Source organism: Penicillium canariense, assembly GCF_028826845.1.
Source record: "Penicillium canariense strain IBT 26290 chromosome Unknown utg000006l_segment0_segment0, whole genome shotgun sequence".
Classification (NCBI taxonomy): domain Eukaryota; kingdom Fungi; phylum Ascomycota; class Eurotiomycetes; order Eurotiales; family Aspergillaceae; genus Penicillium; species Penicillium canariense.
The window spans coordinates 2,808,238-2,826,752 of record NW_026622733.1 but is presented as its reverse complement, the minus strand read 5'-3'; the positions used below and the strand labels follow the sequence as shown (position 1 = coordinate 2,826,752).

Below are 18,515 nucleotides of genomic sequence, written 5' to 3'. Positions count from 1 at the left end.
GGGGATGGTACGTTACGCAAGCAAGGCGAAAAGGGCAAAAAAAAAGCGGGGACAAGTTGATAGTGAGCCGGCCGAAGAACACAAGAAAGTAGCCGCTCGGTTCCCGAGTAGAAGAATGTGGTAGGGGAGCCTGGAGACTGGAAGGTAAGAGAAATCAGTCCATGAAGCAAGACTCAATGCGGCTTTCGAGTGTTATTTATGCAGGAGGGGTCGTGACGGACACCTCATAACGACCCCGAGGTCTAACCGGTCGACGGGAGTGTGAATCGGTATCTGGGGAAGTGCCGCGAGTGGAGCCGTAGGTAGAGTAGTGCCGTTACTGGCGCCCGAACCACCGCTTGCTCGGTTATTCGCGCGGGTGAGAAATCAGCGAGCCGTGATTGGCAAAGGGGCGAACCAAGATCGCCCCCCGGCTGATTCAGACACGATCCCGGCGGTGTGATTGATAGATCGAAGGTGCTGGTTGCAGTCTGCAGGCAAGCCTTGGGACATTCTGAGGTGGAAGTAAAGAAGTTAAGTCGATGCACCACGTGAGGATCACAGTCACTGGACGCGGGATGGCCTGGAAGCATCAAGGAGAGGCACTCGGCAGACGAGGGCAACGAAAGGACAAGGGATCGAGGTTGATAGAAGTTGGACGAGCAGCAGATATTCTCGAAATGCTGCAGGTTCTCAATAGTTCCCATTGATGCGCTACAGGGGAGGCCACACAATACGGATTGATGTCTATCTACTCCGTACATGTACATCTTAACTCATCTCATCGGATGTATCTGCTACCACTCCGCCGCCGAAAATAGCCCATTCCGCTTCTTCTCGCCTTCCCACCGCTCGATCCATATCTTCATCTGATCCCGACTCTTCTGACTGCCGACATTCACCGTGGGTATCACCCGGCCGATCCGCAGTGCACAGCAGAACATCGTCAGCTCGCGAAATGAGCTATGCTCACTGTAAGGCACCCCAAAACAGGCACTCTCCCGCGTGCTCCCGCGCTGTGGGACCAGGTGCTGGGCAGTAAAAGACGACCTCCAGTGTTCACCACGCAGCACCGTGGGTACCGCGGGGTTGTCGAGCATGCGTCCGGCAGGTGGCCGGTACGACCAGCCAGTCGGGCGGAAGCCGACCACTCGGGAGAAGTGTGGTTTCAGCGAGTCCAAGTAGTCGGCCAAGGTGTCTGCCCGGATCTCAAACAGCGTCTGCATATGGACCTGCGCCTCTCGGGGGTCGCTCGTCAACAGTGCGGATAGCTCGGGGTCTTCTAAACAGGCACACACCCGCTGTTTCTGGGGCGTGGCGAAAATTTTAGACCCAAGCGCCCGCGCGATGCCCAAGCAGATTCGCTCTTTGCCGATGCTATACGTGCCAATGACCACTAACAATCGACCACCAGCCTGGGCTGACCGCGCTGAGACGGAATCGCTTTGGGTCACGGACGATAGGAATCTGTTCATGAGACCAGCCGTGCCCGTGTTCCCGAGTTCGCTTCCCACGCCGACTTCTTGGTTGAGTCGCACGCAGAGCTCCGAACACGCCGTGATCACATCGTCCTGGCAAGGAAACGCATACTTCGGGTTAAGATAGGTGGTGTCCAGGTAGCACGTATCAATCCGTTGTTGCCGCGGCTGGCCGGTGACTGGATTGATCGGGTCGGGTCGTAGCAGTGGATGTTGCACATGAGCTGGGGAAGCTCGGAAATCGCCACAGTGGAGAATGCGTTGCCGTCGAACGCTGGGGCCACTACCGAAACTCTTCTCAAAGAGAAACAACGAGCTCCCAGGACAATGGTTCGCCGGAATCATGGTGACCTGCACACCTCCGGTGTCAGGCACCTCCGAGGTGGTCTCGAAATCAAGATCCACAATCCATTTGGGGTCAACGCGGAGCTGCTGTCGGACCAAGTTGCCTGTCGCGCGACTGCAATATATGGGTCCGTGACACCAGGACTTGGTCAGTCCGATATAGTGATCGCTGTGGAAGTGGCTGAGGAAATAGGCATTACACCCTTCAACCGCCCCGTAGCGAAAAGCATCCACGCAGATTGAAAAACCGGGCATGATCTTGTAGAATGGACAAGTTCGTTGGTAGGCCTGCTTCCCACGAGATGAAACCTCATTGGCGGCCGCTGTCGCCCAGGCTGTGTCTTCGGCATTTCCTGCCATCATCTTAGAGAATGCGGATCGTGCGTCGGAAGCATTCCGTGAGTATGGATCGCGCTGTGCAGGCCGAGCGATGGCAGCCCGCTCAATGCGTGTCAGCCCTATATCTGAGCTCTCTTTCTGTGAATCCGGCGGTAGAGGTATCGGTGTCGGGGCAGTCGTAGTAGTTGGTGGAGGAGTAGAAGTCTTGCCGTCTAAGCAGTCGTTCACATGTGCCGAAATCTCCATTTCATTGAATCTTGCCAGTGCTCTCTGGCATACCGGACAAGCGCTCAATCCCTCGTCCTCGAAATCGACACGAATGGATTGATTCAGGTCGTTAGGCGTATTCATCCCAAGGTCATGCCGTTCTTCTTCGTGTTCTTCGTCATCCCATGTTTCTTCTCGAAACTCTTCTCCTACAAGCTCGTCCTCTTCAAGATCGTCAAAATTCGCGAATTCATCGTTGGTATCATTCGCGGCGTCTCTTACCAGTGGTGACTGTATAGGCTCGGCAAGAGGGTCTTTGGTTGGATCGTCAACAGATGAGGGCGTTTTTTCATGTATCTTGTCTGGGGTAGGCGATGCTTCTTTCAGCTCTCGATATGCTTCCATGTCGTCCTCGCTGTCTGATTCATCGATAAAGGGTCCACTATTCGATTGTTTGACAGGCGCGGGTTGTGCTGGCTCCAACGCATCGTCTCGTTCTTCATTCTCCTCTGAAGCATTCGGTGAATCCAATTTCCGACGCTTGGTGGAGAGATCATTCTCATTATACCGGGAGTCATCCGGTCCCATAAAATCGTCACCATCGCCCCAGATATCTTCCGGCGTCCGTGATCGGGTCTTCTCGGTCAAGTCGATCGTCACCGCAGTCTGCCCAGTCTTGGCCAGCCCTTTCTTGTCCTCCAGGAACAGTGCCCCGTTCGTATCGCTTCTGGAACTACTTCCTCGCTGCGATGCGGGAGTGCCTCGGCCGCTATTCGGGGAACCTGCTGATCCAACAAACTGCGTGATTCGAGACTGGCGGGACGTGGCCCCAGGTGGCGTGTCTGTCTTTTGAAAGAAATTCAATATGCTCCGGTTGCCTTTCACAGAAGATGATTTCGCGGGCGCAGGCCCCTTGGACGGGGTGGATGCCTTCCTGGCGTACGATCCTGCCATGGCCCGCGAACGAGTAAAAACGAAGGTGAAGGGGCCTTGTGAAATCGGGGTTAACGACCGACTGGGGTAGGAACGACGGCGGACAGCCGGAGAGATAATGAATCCGGCGACTAATTCTGGTCGAGTATATGCAAAATGTCGTTCATCATCCACACGAAAGAAGGGAAAGTTAAGAGTGGCCACCACCCGATACGTCTAACGGCATACCGCGCGGGCGGCGCGACACGAAGTCACGTGAGTACGGTCCAAGTAAAGTGGAGTTTCTACGGCGCTACAAGATCCGAGAGAAGGACAGTCCAGAGCCAAAGCTGGTGTTAATTGATTGCAAGGGTATCAGACACAGTCGTCATGAGCAACGCAATGTCAGAGGAGACCATTTAGACGTCCTCGAACGGTATCGCTTTTGCAGCGCACGGCCAAGCTCGCTTGATTTCAAGGCCTCCCTCTCCAAATGCGCTTCGTTCCTCCCGGCGGGGCAGATTCATATGGCAACTGAAATCCTCCGTGTGGAACATTCCTCATCGTTTCCGCGCTTGTGCTAGCTCTTCTCGCATTTGAAGCCGCTCGGTTTGCCCCGTATTCGATCGGGCCGGAGGAACATCATATCATGAGAAAAACGTAGAGACAATAGCAAGGCTGGATATAGTGACTTTCGAAGTATGATGTCGTTATTGTGGTAGGTTTACCGAGCCTTACTGACCTGGTTGGCAGCCTCTGTATGACAGATATCGGATTAGAAAGATCTTGTTAGAGAGCGCTAGCGCGACAACGGGCCTCAAAAGATGTCTTTCCTTAACGGAGAGAAAGCAACTTGTAAGGCCTATCCACACTGCGTCAACGAAAGCAGAACTGGGCCGCATCACTCACCCCGCCTTGTGGCATCCTCCAACAATCCCACGTCAACCTCCGACCGCGGCAGCATTACATAGCGCACCACACTACCACGAATAAACATGTTCTTGATGGAGGACAGATGCGGGTACTTGTCGAGGTCCAGCACTTCGATGTCGTCCAGCTTGATGTTAAGGTACTGGTCGACAGACTTCAGGATACCGCGGATGCGAATGTCGTTTTTGAGCTCGATGGTGACTGTCTGGTTCGTAAGGGTCTTGAAGAAGCTATAGCGGACATGGAATCAGCAGTGATCGGTCGGGTTTGAATGGCGCAATGCACTGCGGCTGTACCTGAAGAAAAGCATGATGGCGGGGTAGGGCGCCCGGCTGGCGAATTCGTGATGAAAAGTGGGGGGAATATAGATATGAAGCAGCCTCAAGTCTATCAGCCGCACTCGAAGTTAGTATGGGGAGCCCGTGGACAATGACGCTGGATGTGAATGGCACAGCGGGCGATGCTGTCGAGGATGGAGCTGCCATCAGGTCGGTCATGTGACTTGATCCGCCCTTGCGGGAATCAACCAGCTAGGTTAGGTACCTTACGAGGCACTCCGAACTGACTTGACTGGGGCGCAAGACATTTGGAAGACGAATGTGATAGATGCCTGCCTTATTTTATGGGGTTTTGAGGATATTCCAGATAGTCATCTGCAATTTTCTTCCCATGATTGCCCTTATATATTTATGCAATTCCCCGTCGACTGGTGGAAGTCGCACACACAAATATGTCCAGGGCTCCACGAGCTCCACGCCCAATGAAGCTACACAACACGAATGGATATTTAGACTTGTTGAAATTGGCATCTCTCATCTCACATTACATTAAGTGGGTTGGTCAACCGGGGACAAGTTGCTAAGGTATCTACATGCACAACAACATCAACATCAACATCAGCGTGAAACTCAGGTCGACACTTTCCTACGGTGCTCAACCATCTGTTTCACACGTTTCGGCTTCATCGCCCACCCCGACAAGCAGGTCCAGCCTGCTCCATTCTTCCTCCCCTCATCAAATATTGTTCCAACTCCCTCGAGTAACTTGGCCCGTTCATGACCCATCTCGGTCCGCAAGCGGATGAGCCATTGCTCCCACATCCACCCACCCAGAATACCGGTGACACTGGCAATATCCCCCGTGCTTCCAATAGGCCCCTGCACCGCCTCGTACTCTTCAATCTGACTCGGGATCCGCGGGGCCGGTGTCTCCCTTGGTGGCTCCGGTTTACTGGGTTCCATACCCATGGGCAAGAACATCCAGGCGCGCTTGATATTAACATAGCCATTTTGCCGCAGGCGAGCGAGGAAGGTTCTGGAGGCGACGGGGTCGTACCCACGTGTGCGGAGATTGAATGCAAACTCGACTGAAGACGCCGAGGCATATGGGCCAGCGCGTGAGATTTCTGCGTCTAGCACCATGAACTCGAGGAATCCACCTGGCTTCAGGCAACGGCGGCACTCTTTCAAGACCAAGTCGTACTCATCACGATCAAGCCCGGCAGGACATTCCGTTCTCAACAGAGCGTGTAAGGAGCGAGTGGTAATAACATCAAACTTATTATTACCAAATGGAAGCTCCCAGAGGCGTTCAACAGAGACCACGCGGTGATTCGACGGGCCCTTAATGGCACTGTTGACGACTTGAGTCTTATTGACGACCGAGTAAACTTTGGTGTTTGGGAAATCCTGCGCCGCATGCCAACCCCATTCACAAGAAGCATGGCCACCGAGGTCTAGAATGCGAACCGCGCGTGGCTGCTGTCCATTCTGAGTCTTGGGCGTCTTTCGGGTTCGAGTAGCTTGCTTTTCAACCGGACTGGTGAGCATCTTGCCACGGTTGAGACATCGGAGAGCGTCCATGGCCCACATGGGTTGGCAAAGCTGGGCGAGGACGAGCTGCTCCTTCTCAAGCTTAGAGAATTGCGCTTTCTCAGCCAACACGGAGGTGATGATTGAGTTGCGCGGCGCTTGGGAGAATGGACCCTTGTATGCGGGCCGCTCCGGATGGACAAGCTCGTATTTGCCCAGGAGGCAATTGATATGCATGTCAATCAAGCCCAGTCGGAAGGATTGGATCGCATCAAAGCGCATGTTGCGGTGGAGGAACCCATCAACTTTATCGGACCGTTGTCGGATTGACTGGAAGCCTCGCCAGTAGATGGAGTCCTTGCTGGAAAGAATTGGCGGACAGGTACTAAGAGACTCAGGCGCACCCTCGGCAAATCGAACGGCCTTCTTGGGAGCAGCGTCAGGGTCTGCCTGTTGCTCGGATGACGCCTCGGCGACATCAGAGTTCTCTCTTGATTCCATTTCATTGATGGGATTGGTCTCATTTAGAGCGGCAAGGTAGGATACCTGGGCGGAGAGCCATACACTAGTTCGGTCGAGGCTCGCCGCAGCCCGTTTCTGAAGCTCATTGTCGTAGAGCTCATCATACTCGTACACATTCCCGGGCTGAGTAATCTCTTGGACCGCATCGAACATCGTACTCATCGGGCTGTGGCTGTCTTGTCGAGTGATAGGTCGAGTGGGCGTATCGCAGGGGACCCGAATGGAAGTTGGAGGGCCATCCTCGTCTCGAATCGCCGTGTCGGGATCCTCCTCATGTGAGCGGCCAGGCCAATCAATGACCTGCTCGACGATCTCTCCTTGATCTCGAGGGAAAGGCAGGTTATAGAAACCTTCAGCGATGGCCGACGTGGGCGGGTAATTCTCATCCGGCATCGACCATGTGTGACGGGCACGCGGAGCCAATGAAGCAAAGAAGCCACCGGGTGACGGGATACTTAATTCACTGAAACTGTACCCGGACAAGTCTGAGCCTGGGGTGGCTCCGTCTGTGCTTCGTGGGCAGCTCGGGGGAGCTTGGAGTTGCCACATCTCGTCGTCACCCGACGTTTCCGACCAGGATTCTGGCGTACGATTCAACGGAATATGCTGCAGCACTGCTAGCGCCCCATCTGGCAAATAGACGCCTTGATCTGAGGGTGTCGGTTCCCGGGACAGCTCTTCGCATGGCTCCTCATTCTCATACGGCAATGAGGAGGTCGAGTCGTTATGAAGAGCTGTAGGAATTTGAGGGAAACGTCCAAGGACATTGCGCCAGTCATTCTGCGGGCTTTCAATGGCAATCGATACCTCCTGAAGGTCCGGACTACTATCGGGATTTCTTAGGTCTTCACTATCACTCCCATCCACATCAGGCCGGACATGGATATCCTGTGCGTCCCAGTTGGTGTCGGGAAGCGAATGCGAGTCTGGGGTCGCCAGCGCACTGAGATTGGATTCCTGATCGGAGGATATGCTGCCATCCAGCGACGGCGGGGCATAAGATGCAGGCACAGGTCGCCCGAGCATGGAGAGCGCGGCAGGGGATACGGGAATCTTGGGAGGAGGTGTCGGCGGGATGGGCGAACTCTTGCAGGTCCCATTGATGGAGGGCCATACCGTGGGTGAGGGAATGTCGAGGGTCAGTCGGCTTCCACCTTTGCGACTGCCGCGACTGCCACGACTGCCCGTCGAGGTGACCGAGTTTCTTGTGATTGGTGTCACCAAGCTGGACCGCTGGGTTCCCGGCGCCGAGAAACAGGAGTCGCTGACCTCGGTGGAATTGTCGTCCGTGTCATCGTCGTCTGTGGCGTCGTACAAATCGTCGAACCCTTGCATTTGCTGCTGCCATTCTGTGTCCGAGCAGGAGGACGTTGTCCCTGCGGAGAGTGGCGACATCAACCGGGCCAGTCGCGCATGGGTCGGCGCTGACAACCCGCTGGTCTTGAGGGTCAACTTTGGACTCGGCAGGGCAGGCTTGGATCGCGGTGGGCTCTCAGCACTCTTTTCAAAGAAAGTCGTCTCGCGAGTATCTTCCATTATCGTATTAAGTACCGTTCCTCGGGCCTGCCGGAGGGGCGGACATCGCGCAGTTGAAGGGCGGAGTGTGTCGGCCATCTTTCATCTCCTCCCTTCGGTGCAGAATGCTGGTTTTGGTTGTTTTAGATCAAGTCAGTCTATAGAGCGCAAGTGTTCTCCAGTAACACAACGTTCAGTGGGTATCTCAAAGGAATAGGAAACGGCATCGACACCGGTCAACGGGTCTAGATCAGATCGAATCAGATCAAGGATTAACGGGAATGGAATAGAAATGGTACAAAAGAAAGGATTATCAGCCACAGCTACCAGAGCATGAGGCTAGATGGGATAGAAAAGAAAGGGGGGATGACGAAAGGACGCGAGACGTCGAGGACCCTTAGCCGTTGGAAAGGACTATATACTCAAATCAGCCCCTCCGGGCGCGTTCTACCCGCTCTGGGGAATGCACGCTGAAGAGACGATCCCTGTTCATGACGGAATCACCAGGTGGTCAAGCTACTGCAAGATTGGGCACAGCTAGTCCACGCATTCTGTTCATGGAGGTGAAATGTGACTGTTCATTGGTAGCTGGGGAGATGGGCGCGTCGCCCGGCAAGAGTTCCTTGCCCGGCCCAGCACACTGGACGTGAGGGAAAGAATCTTCACTGGGGAGAAATAGCATGATCGATGCTTGGCTGAGCAAATCAGCATCTCGCAGGTTGTGACGAACCGCCCGGGGGTGGGCAGGCGAGAGGTAAACGGCCAGTCATTGGACGTCTGTACGCGCCGGGGCTGCTAAACTTAGCAACCCTTAGTGTGATTAACTGACATTTGCGGCCCCGCATCGGCCGTGCGACCTCAATATCACCTCAATATCACCCTTTCGAGCCTATGCGGCGCACGAAAAGCAGGTAATTAGTCCTGCATGACGCCAAGTCCTGGAAAGGTTGAGCAATGATCATCCGATTCCCCCCAAGCCAAAAGAGGGGTAAGTGATGCCAATTCTCCCAAGACCCGAACTGCAGCGAGCATAGCTGCGTTCTTAGTGTGAATTAATTATAGAAAATTCAGAAATTGGGCCTAATTGACTGCCTGACCGCAATTTCGCACACCGTCTCAATGCAACACCATCACCCCTATCCCTTCCCCACCTTAGATCATGATTCGTAGGGGCGGATGAATCAACTGGGCGCATAGAGCTGTTGGGCCTGGCCGATCATAATATACCAATTTCTGAATCAGCAGATCAATGCCTAATCCAAATATTGCTATCTGACAACTCTAGAGTTTTAAAATCCAATAGTGCCTCGCGCCCCGTGACTCATATCAATACTATTTCTAAGAGACATGGTCGCGCGCAACCAGAAAGAGAAAAAAAATTAAACGACTTGTCAGTGAAATGAATATTTCATGCTGCATCTCCCTCAAAATATATACCATTAGACGACTGCGACAATACTCACACAGTAATCAGGGTACCGGACACCGGATAGGGTCCGGTATAGAAAAGGGTGTTGATCCGATCTCAATATATGTACACAGCCCCGCCACGAAGGTGAGAAACTTGAGAAAGCAATTCCTCGGATAGGTAGGTATGATAATGTTTTGGTCCTTCATCCCCAAATTAATATACGCAAGCTTCAACCATAAAGTTCTTTTGAATGGAGAGGACGTTCGTGCAAGCAAATTTAGAGCCGTCTTTCCCTTCATCCATCTCAAACCACACGTTCCATCTATTCCACTATAAGCATATGCCCGAACAAGATCTTTACGGTAGCCAGCTGTCAATGCTTTTGTACTAGGTACACGTAATTCATGGATATATTCAGAATAAAGTTCATACATCGCTGTGCTTATATTTGGCTAATGCAGCCGGAGACTGTGCGTGTGAACTGCCCGACTGGTAATGCCCACTTATATAGTAAGACGTTGAAGTGCATGAGGTGTAGAAGAGTTCATTCCTGCATCTCTGTTGGCAAGATGACCATAGACTCTACCTTGTCGACATCATTTCTGCACGAAAGAGTCTCGACACGTCGGGACGGGACTTTTCTTCCTCAACCTCCGACGTAGGTCCACCCACACCTCCCGAGAACCCCGAAGGCCCGAGGGCGGTTCAGGCTGCGCCTGCTGTCGCTTGACACCAGCACCACTGGCCAGCTCTGCGTCTGACACGCCGTGGGTCCTGCAAGTAGTGTGGTGCCTTATCAGGGGCATGATCGGAGAGCAAGGGAAGCCTGGAGGGTCCTGCGGATCTGACGCTATTGTGCCGCTCGAGGAAATTCAGAGTGTTGGAAGGCACATCAATGTCCTCGAAGACCCCCACTCCTTCCTTGACTAAATGTTCGCGGCGAGTTAGATTGAATGTTATTGAGTAGCCCCGCGTACTATACGGTGTGTAGCTGGGTCTACGTTCGGGAGTCCAGGCGACAGAATACATTCTTTTCGCCGGACCCCTTCCTGACTGTCTACCACTCCTTGGGTGGCGTTTTCCTCCCTCAAGAATAATTGTTGAGCCTGTTGGTGCCAGCGGAGATATATTGGGGATGGGGCGTCCGGCTCGGACCACAGTGCGCCGCGGCTTGCACAGAAACCTCTTAAAGTGCCCCGCTCTGTGGCTCCTCCGCCCACAACCCACGCTGATTCAAGCAGTCGCAAGAGCGGTTATCGGCTATTGAAGTGACTATCCTAGAATGGGTTGTCAAGAGAGAAGAGTGCCCAGCTCATTCAGCCATTTTCCGTGGCTTTGGTCATTACCCGCGTATGCGGAGAGCGGGTTGTTTCCAGCTTGTTTTCCCAGCATGGAAACAGGCTGGGGGAAAAGATCGGGGGACGAAGCCAGCGAATCATGGTGAATTCGAGTAGCTTGGAGGACTGAAAGGCTTCGTAAAATGTTCGTTCGCCCCTCTATAGTAGCAAGGTCCTGGAGGAAGGAGATTGTACTCGAGTCCGGAGTACTCCGTATATGTACAAGCCACGGCCAAACTTCCGGAGCTGCGGTGATTGGCGGACTGCGGCGCCCAAGAGCTTCGAGAATACCCAGCGATTTCCCCAATAACCTTAAGCTCGGAGGGGCCCCTGTCGATGGCCACATAATCCTTGCACATTACCGCCGTCTGAGCTCCTGGTCAGCCGACTAGCTAGATTTTCCTGTCATTGTATCGAATCTTGTATTCTGTCCTGGGGCGTCGGAATGACCTAAACGGGTAACCCAGCAGCGCTGATTTGTCAGGGGCCTTCCAGACTCCAGCGACTCCATCGTGAGACTGCTGGGAGCTGTGACTGGAGCTGGACACGTTGAATCTGTCCGCTGAGTGGGTAGACGACTAGTGCAAGAGGGTCCAGATTGCAGCGGCGATCGCCTGCAGATTGGCACTGCGACCGGCCCACGTGAGGCGCGCAGCCCTTATCGGCCGTTTGCATCATCGTGAAGACTTTGTTTGATACGGCCATTACTGGGGGGATTGGACGGTTCGAGAAGCTGAGTCGGGGGAGAGGAGACCAAGTTAACTATCTGTCACTACACCACGTGCTTTCATCGCTCGTATGAACGAAAGAACACCTTGCATGCCATCTGGCAACAAGATTACATCTTACGGGGAACCCGGCATATCCACCTTGGGTTGCCACTCGGCCTGAGGTAAACTACGTAGTCACGATGGGTAATCCTGCCATTGGAAGGAAAGAGTGGTCATAACTTCATGCCGCTAGTTGAATAATTTAATCGCCTTTACCCATCGTGACTGGCAACACTTTTTATCCGGCCTTTTCCCCCCTCCTTCCCTCCCCCTCTTTCGCCTCTCCTCCCTTCCTAATTCCTCCCAACACTCCCCCGACTTCCCCCAAGCTCCCCATCACCATGACGCCGCCTGCTATCATCGCCCCTTCTATCCTTAGCGCTGACTTCGCGAACCTCGGCCATGATTGCGCTACCAAGATGGAGCAGGGAGCCGACTGGCTCCATGTTGACATCATGGACGGCCACTTCGTCCCCAACATGACCATCGGCTGCCCTGTCGTTTCCCAGATTCGCGGATGCGTCGACCGGCCACTCGAACCCGGTTCGCGGGGTACCTTCGACTGCCATATGATGATTATGGAGGTGTGTCTTTCCTCAACTCCCGCGTCGCACGTTCCAGAAGCCCGCCGCTGATCACATCCCTTCCTTCCCCACTTCTGCAGCCTCATAAATGGGTGAAAGAGTTCAAAAAGGCCGGCTGCGACCTGTACTGCTTCCACTATGAGGCCGCCGTGTCCTCCGTCGCCGCGACCGATCCCACCGACAAGACCACCACGGACCGCACCAGCCCGCCCCAATTGATCAAGTATATCCACTCGGAGGGCATGCAGGCCGGTATCGCCATCAAGCCTGATACCCCCGTCGACGTGCTTTGGGACATTCTCGACAGCCCCGACCTGGCCGAGCGCCCCGACGTGAGTATCCAGCTCTTCCCAGCATTTCCCCAAGCTAGATGGATGCCCGATGCGGTGACTCCCTATAAGCTCCCTCCACCTCCCCAAAATGCGGCAATTTGCGCTAACAGCGACTCCCGCGGCAGATGGTCCTCGTCATGACAGTGCACCCCGGTTTCGGCGGCCAGAAATTCATGGCCTCGGAGCTGCCCAAAGTGGCAGCCCTGCGCGCGCGGTATCCCGATCTGAACATCGAAGTCGACGGCGGCCTGGGCCTGGGCACGATCGATCAGGCGGCCGACGCAGGCGCCAACGTGATCGTGGCCGGCTCGGCCATCTTCGGAGCCGCGGATCCGGCCGACGTCATTCACAAGCTGCGCGAGGCGGTTCAGAAGCGACGGGGCCAGGCATAGACCAACCGATCCGATCCTTCCTCCCCATCGGACTGTAATCGTCCACTCGGCAGGAGACGAAGGGGGGTACACACCCCCAAAACAATTTTCACAAAAAGGGGATTCGGAGTTCATCGTCCACTAGGGGCTACGTGATTTTCGCACGGGTTTCTACTGGGCAGTTTTTTTTGATGTCCATTTCCATCAAGGCGTCTTATTTTTCCCCCTTTGGGAGGGGTGTCTTTTTTGGATGTACTGTTTATAATGATGATCTATGAATAGCATTTGATATACTAGATTGAAAATATTAATCATGAAGGTCCCGTAAATAAGTAGGATTGAAAGCAAGCGGTGCGATCTGGAAAGGCTAGGACTCGAATTGGACACTGGTATCAAAAATACTACTGACAAGAATCGACGTGGGCAAAAAGGATGCGTTACTCATGTACAGATTCATCATGGTCGTAAATAGCGCAAGCGCCTAATCCTTCGAGGTAGTGGTCTCCTCCACAGACTTGGTATCTTGCGCCGTGGCAGAAGTCTCGTCCTCGGACTCCTTCTTCGTCTCGGACGGGGTGTCCTTCTCCTCCTCCTTCGTCTCGGATGGGGTGTCCTTCTTCTCCTCCTTCATCTCGGAAGGGGTGTCCTTCTTCTCCTCCTTCATCTCGGAAGGGGTGTCCTTCTCCTTCACCTCCGCAATCTCCTTAGCATTCTCCACACCGGGGCCTTCCTCCTCAATGCTCTGTTCCTGCGGTTTCCCAGCCGCTTCCTTGCGGAGCGCGTCCAGCGAACCCAAGGGCTGTTCGGCCGCAGAGATAGACTGCCGAATCTCCGTTACAACCTTATCCTTATCGGCATTGTCGCTGCCCGAGATGATCGACCCGCGGTGATGCTCGACTAGCCCCAATGCTTCCGCATTGTCAGCGTGGAAGTTTGCCGATGACACAGCCGCGATCTCGGGCACCAATGGGGGTCGTTTGGCACCCTTGGACGAGTCTGGGGTGATGTCGGGGAGCTCGCAGGCGACGGAGCCGCGGTGTGTTTTGGTGGGCAAGGAGGATTGTGCTTGAGCTTCTTCCTGCTTTGGCTCGTCCTTCTTCTCCTCGGCCTTGTTCTTTGCCTTGCTGGCAGCCTCCGAGCTCGCCTGACGGAAAGCGAGAACGGCCTGTTCGTCCTTCTTCTCCGCCGTCTTGGTCGCAGGTGGGCTCTGTATCTTGATGGTGCACGGCTTGGGGGTCACCGGCTCAGGCTCCTTCGGTGCGGGCGAGAAGGTCGTTTCGGTCGCGGGGACGGGGTTGCTGGTGGCGGGCATGCCGTCGACGTCCTGCACACTGTTCACCACCATGCGTAACTCGCCGAATTCATTCCATTCCTCAATCTCTTCTAGGTCCTGTAGGCGGGGCGGGGTTAGCGCTGGCGTGGGCTGGACAGGGGTACGAGAAATTCAGCGTGAGGGGAACGAGGGGGGACTTACTCCGACTATATTTCCATACTTCACCAGGCCGGGCAGCTTCTTGCCCTTGGAACGGCGGCCCCAGAGCTTGCGTGCGACCTCGTCCGTGGCGACATCAATCGCGCGGAAGGGGAGTTTGTTGGCCTTGAGGATGGTTTCAACGCGGGCGGTCGCGGTGACGATATGCGAGGACCCCGCGGTCAGGGAGGTGTAGAGGTAAAGGGTCGAGTCAGACATGACGAGGGAGCCGCTGGAGAGAAAGGAGTGGCGTACGGGGATGAGAGGGGCCAAAAGAAACGGGACGGGACGAAGCTGCTCTGTAGTTCGCAGGAAGCAAGTCCAAAAAAAGGAGTCACTTCACGTAGGCGGAGAAACCAAACCAAGGGCGTCTCGTGTGCACAGTCCACTTTGGAAGTGCCGCTAGAAATGGCCTTATGACGTGAGTGATCACGTGTGATGCGAATACCCGTCCTAGAAACCGTGCTTTGTCGACTTTAACTACAAGAGATTCACAAACTACGTGGCGATGGTGCCAGGGCTGCTGAAAGGGCTATCTTTATACCTTCTCCACATCTCCAGAACGTGTGGACGTTCCCCAGCTACCGCGCCTGGCAGTCGCCCGAGCGTGGCAACTTGACGTCAGCGCCCCTACCACGCGGGTCCGTACCGCACCTTGCCGCCAATTCCCTGCTGGGGATTCTTGGATGATTGGGACCCCGTTGGCGAGAGTGGTTGCCATGGTTCAATTTGCAGCACGATGGAGACAGTGCAGCATAATGGAAATTGTGATCTCCTGTCTCTGCCATGGTTGGCAGTCGCACATTTGAAGCCGAGAACACTTCGGGAAGAGCATGGCAAGATTAATATCTGACAGCTTGCGGTCTTGCATGTCATCGACATTCGGCCCGGACCGGCTCCGATATGCGATCATCCCGACTGACCGGGTATTTGAGGAAAATCAAGTGGCTGCCCGAATGGAAACCCGACGGGGAGACCATCTAGCCACCGCGGAACAGGCCCCAAATCAAGTCCACGTATGTCCCGTGGCTGCGACTTCACTCGGACAGATGTCGAGAAGGAAACGCGTGATTCTGGAACCTGCCCAACGTCCTTGGGAGTCATCAGTCGCGGAAATCCTGGTGGGCCGGGGATTGGTGGGGGGAGGGGAGGGGGGGAGGAGCATTATGAGTCCGATGATCGGTGTCGATAGGGATTCCCCGTCCTTTAAGCCCCATCTGCCTGCTGCTGCTGCCAGTCAGACGAGCTACGCCACCGACCACCACGATGCAGCACGCAGCACAGCCGCCTGCGCGGCAAAGAGCCACGCGGCCGAGTTGGACCGCATCCGGCGTCTTGGATCTACCGCAGACCACTCGCTTCAAGGCAGCCTGCGGTGTTGCATGGCAGTCCTGCAGCCGTCACGGTACGACTGACTCGCCACAAACGATGAGGCTGAGTCCGTTCGTTCCTGACTCACCCATGGCTTGGTGGTGCATTTATTGGCCCAGTTAGAGGCCAGGCGGGATCGCTCGTGATGCACCACGTGTATCTCAATGAAGGGAGCTGCAGCGCCGGGCACGGATGAGCAGCACACGGGACCTCCATCATGGTGATGCTGAATGCCCATGAGCGTACCCCTGCTCGGGCGTGCCGTATCGGGCTTAGACAGCCTAATGCTCACCGCAACTTCGATGAGGTGTTCATTGGAGAAGGCGAGGGTACATATCGCACGGATCGCTCAGAGTGTGGCTAGCACTTGGCGAGTCCAATGAATCGCCAGGGCAAGATTCTCGCGGGCGTATCAGAGGGGTTGGGGCATCTGGTGTTGTCCGTTGTTCGTTGTTCGTTGTTTCTAGTTCTGTTCCACTTCCAGGCAAGCAGCCGGGGGGATGGACTCGGTAGATGTAGATTGTTCGTGGGCAGGTGATGTGACCAAACCGTCCGCTCGGTCCCAGATCCAAAGGGAGAGTATATGCAGTCCTGCAGTCCTGTAGACGGGCTCGTGTTGCACAATGGAGCAGGACGCCTTCAATGTGCTTTCACTTGAAGCTTCGAGCGAATAAGAAGCTGGGGGATGCGGTCGCAGAGGAGGACTTGTCCCATCTCGTGACTGTGTGTTGAATGACGAAATCGAGCTATTATCATGTACCAAGCAACTGGTCGCGACGGGTACTCGTGAAGCAACCGGTTGCATCAAAACGCTGTAGGTGTGTAGAGCCTGAAACTCTAAGCCGCGTCTTCGGACCTGCCATCCAGTTCCCGTCCCTAGACAAGAAAGCCCCCACCTGCACTATTGTGTAGACTATTGTCGGCATCGTACTTTGACCGGCATGACACATCGTCGAAATGGACCGATAAGAGCGACCCTGATTCGGCTGCCCCCCCCCCCTTCCCCCCTTCTCCGATGAATTCGTGAGATCGCCATCACGGGCTTTGGGTTGAAACGATGTCGATCAGAGCCCCAACCCGGCACCGCCTATGAAGAGCTATTTGCGGCGGAGCGATGAAACACGGCGGCAATCGCGTTTTGACAGTGGCTTTGCCACAACAAAACCGAGTCGGGCTTCGAAACTCCCCGAGCAGCACCACGATGAGAGACTGCATTTGTGTGATTCGCTATGATGATCAAATTGGAATCATGGTCGTCCGGCGATCGCCCCGGTCCAATCTCCTGACCCCCTGAACGAACCGTAAAAGGAAATAGAGATGCCTCTCTCTATACTCTGTTCTCGGTGCTCCGTCTGGTAGATGTGACTCGGAGATACGGAGGCGTTCCACAGAGGAATGACAACATCTTCGGATCCAGTACGGACGCATCCCTGAAACCCAGCGAAAATTCCACTGTGCACTCCGTAACTATACAGCCAAAACTAACCGTGGTTCGCTGGCGGGCACGCGGGAGTCTCCCACGGGCCTCCCCACGGTTCAACCACTAGCGGACGATTTCGCTCACGAACTAGTTAGTTCTGGCGGTCCACCATCGTCGTCCACTAGTTCGAGTTCTCCTCCACCTCCGCCTCCACCCGGGCTGCCTGGGCTTCCTGGGCTTTGGGCGCTGGGCGCGTTCACGGCGTCACCTGCAGGGCCCGACCGATTCTTCGGCTGCAGACGGGGGACGACGTGGCAGCCCTCGAGGCGCCCGAGGGCCATCTAGTTTACTAGTCCCAGGGCCAATGGAGCCGGGGAGGGTCTCGAGGCGGGAGGGCAGTGCTCGAGTGGACGGAGCAGAAGGGAAGGAATGGATGACATGGTGGGCACAGTGGGCAGAGTGGGCAGAGTAGGCAGAGTAGGCAAAGAGTGGGTGTACGGTCAACTCATCTTTCGTGCACCCGCTGTAGGCGCGAGGGGAGAATGAACGGAGTCTGCGGGATGCGGGAGGTGTGTTGTCGGAGCACGGAGTTGCGAGTCGTTAGGTAGCTGCATCGCACGAAGTACATGACTAGGGTCGAGCAGAGCAGGACAGGCCCCGGGCAACTTTCTCCCGAGCCCCAATCACCCCCTAAAGCCTCCCTTGCTGACCCCCCGCCGACCCCCCGCCAACCCCCCGCCAACCCCCCACTGACCCCCCACTGACCCCCGGCTGACCCCCCCTCGGAGCCCCCTCTGACCCCCCCCCTAAACACCTAAACACTGCCCAACCCGGCCAGCCTCTCTGCAGCTGCGGGCCGCGCTGGCGGCAATCCGGTTCGCTGCCTCACTTTACTCAGTGGCCGTCCTCTCGCCGTCACCGCCCCGTCGGCAGTCTTCCCTCAGCCAACCAGAACAGCCACCCCCAGAGTCAGCAATCCGATCATCTACTGAGCCGCTGCTCAGGGACCGATTCAGACCGTCGACACATCGCGTCCGACGATACATCGTCACGCTTCGAACTGGGTCCAGGCCGTTGAAAGTGACCCACCCCGGAGGGATTGGCGCTGCGCATGCCATGTTGGTGCTTGAGACACTCCATTGCTCGCGTAGTTCGTTTAGTTCATTTCGTCACTGCTCGGGCTTCCCCAGGACCTATGGACTGCCGATTGACCTTCCATGGGGGCCTCGTCGGCGGCTAGTGGGCTTCGGTTCTACTCTTCTTCCATCCGTTCATCGGTCGTGGAAGCCCTCGTATCCATCCCCAAGCTAGCGGAGATCCCGTTGTGAAGTGTCCCGAGTGGGTTCCTTAATTCCTTCTCCCAACTCATCCATCCCCAAGAGCCTGGTGTCTTCCTTTCTTCCTCTCCCT

At 55.3% G+C, this 18,515-nt stretch overlaps 6 protein-coding genes across 6 annotated transcripts; 2 read left to right on the top strand and 4 right to left on the bottom strand.

The window, feature by feature from the left end:
- Positions 1–776: 776 nt before the first annotated feature.
- On the bottom strand, positions 777–3,302 carry N7482_008982 (DNA cross-link repair protein PSO2; the record flags this gene model as incomplete). Its single annotated transcript, XM_056691106.1, has 1 exon — positions 777–3,302. The coding sequence occupies one exon, from the start codon at positions 3,300–3,302 to the stop codon at positions 777–779; it is 2,526 nt and encodes an 841-aa protein (XP_056540871.1).
- An 859-nt stretch (positions 3,303–4,161) lies between these two features.
- N7482_008981 (Sm-like protein LSM2) lies at positions 4,162–4,500 on the bottom strand (the record flags this gene model as incomplete). Its single annotated transcript, XM_056691105.1, has 2 exons — positions 4,162–4,420; positions 4,487–4,500. 2 exons carry the CDS (start codon positions 4,498–4,500, stop codon positions 4,162–4,164), a joined length of 273 nt encoding a protein of 90 aa, XP_056540870.1.
- Positions 4,501–5,098: 598 nt separating this feature from the next.
- Positions 5,099–8,059, bottom strand: N7482_008980 (uncharacterized protein; the record flags this gene model as incomplete). The annotated part of the gene is made up of 1 exon (XM_056691104.1): positions 5,099–8,059. One exon carries the CDS (start codon positions 8,057–8,059, stop codon positions 5,099–5,101), a length of 2,961 nt encoding a protein of 986 aa, XP_056540869.1.
- Positions 8,060–11,897: 3,838 nt separating this feature from the next.
- N7482_008979 (ribulose-phosphate 3-epimerase RPE1) lies at positions 11,898–12,864 on the top strand (the record flags this gene model as incomplete). The annotated part of the gene is made up of 3 exons (XM_056691103.1): positions 11,898–12,140; positions 12,221–12,472; positions 12,598–12,864. The coding sequence occupies 3 exons, from the start codon at positions 11,898–11,900 to the stop codon at positions 12,862–12,864; spliced, it is 762 nt and encodes a 253-aa protein (XP_056540868.1).
- Positions 12,865–13,324: 460 nt separating this feature from the next.
- Positions 13,325–14,533, bottom strand: N7482_008978 (uncharacterized protein; the record flags this gene model as incomplete). The annotated part of the gene is made up of 2 exons (XM_056691102.1): positions 13,325–14,266; positions 14,318–14,533. The coding sequence occupies 2 exons, from the start codon at positions 14,531–14,533 to the stop codon at positions 13,325–13,327; spliced, it is 1,158 nt and encodes a 385-aa protein (XP_056540867.1).
- A 650-nt stretch (positions 14,534–15,183) lies between these two features.
- N7482_008977 (uncharacterized protein) lies at positions 15,184–15,729 on the top strand (the record flags this gene model as incomplete). Its single annotated transcript, XM_056691101.1, has 1 exon — positions 15,184–15,729. The coding sequence occupies one exon, from the start codon at positions 15,184–15,186 to the stop codon at positions 15,727–15,729; it is 546 nt and encodes a 181-aa protein (XP_056540866.1).
- Positions 15,730–18,515: the final 2,786 nt, after the last annotated feature.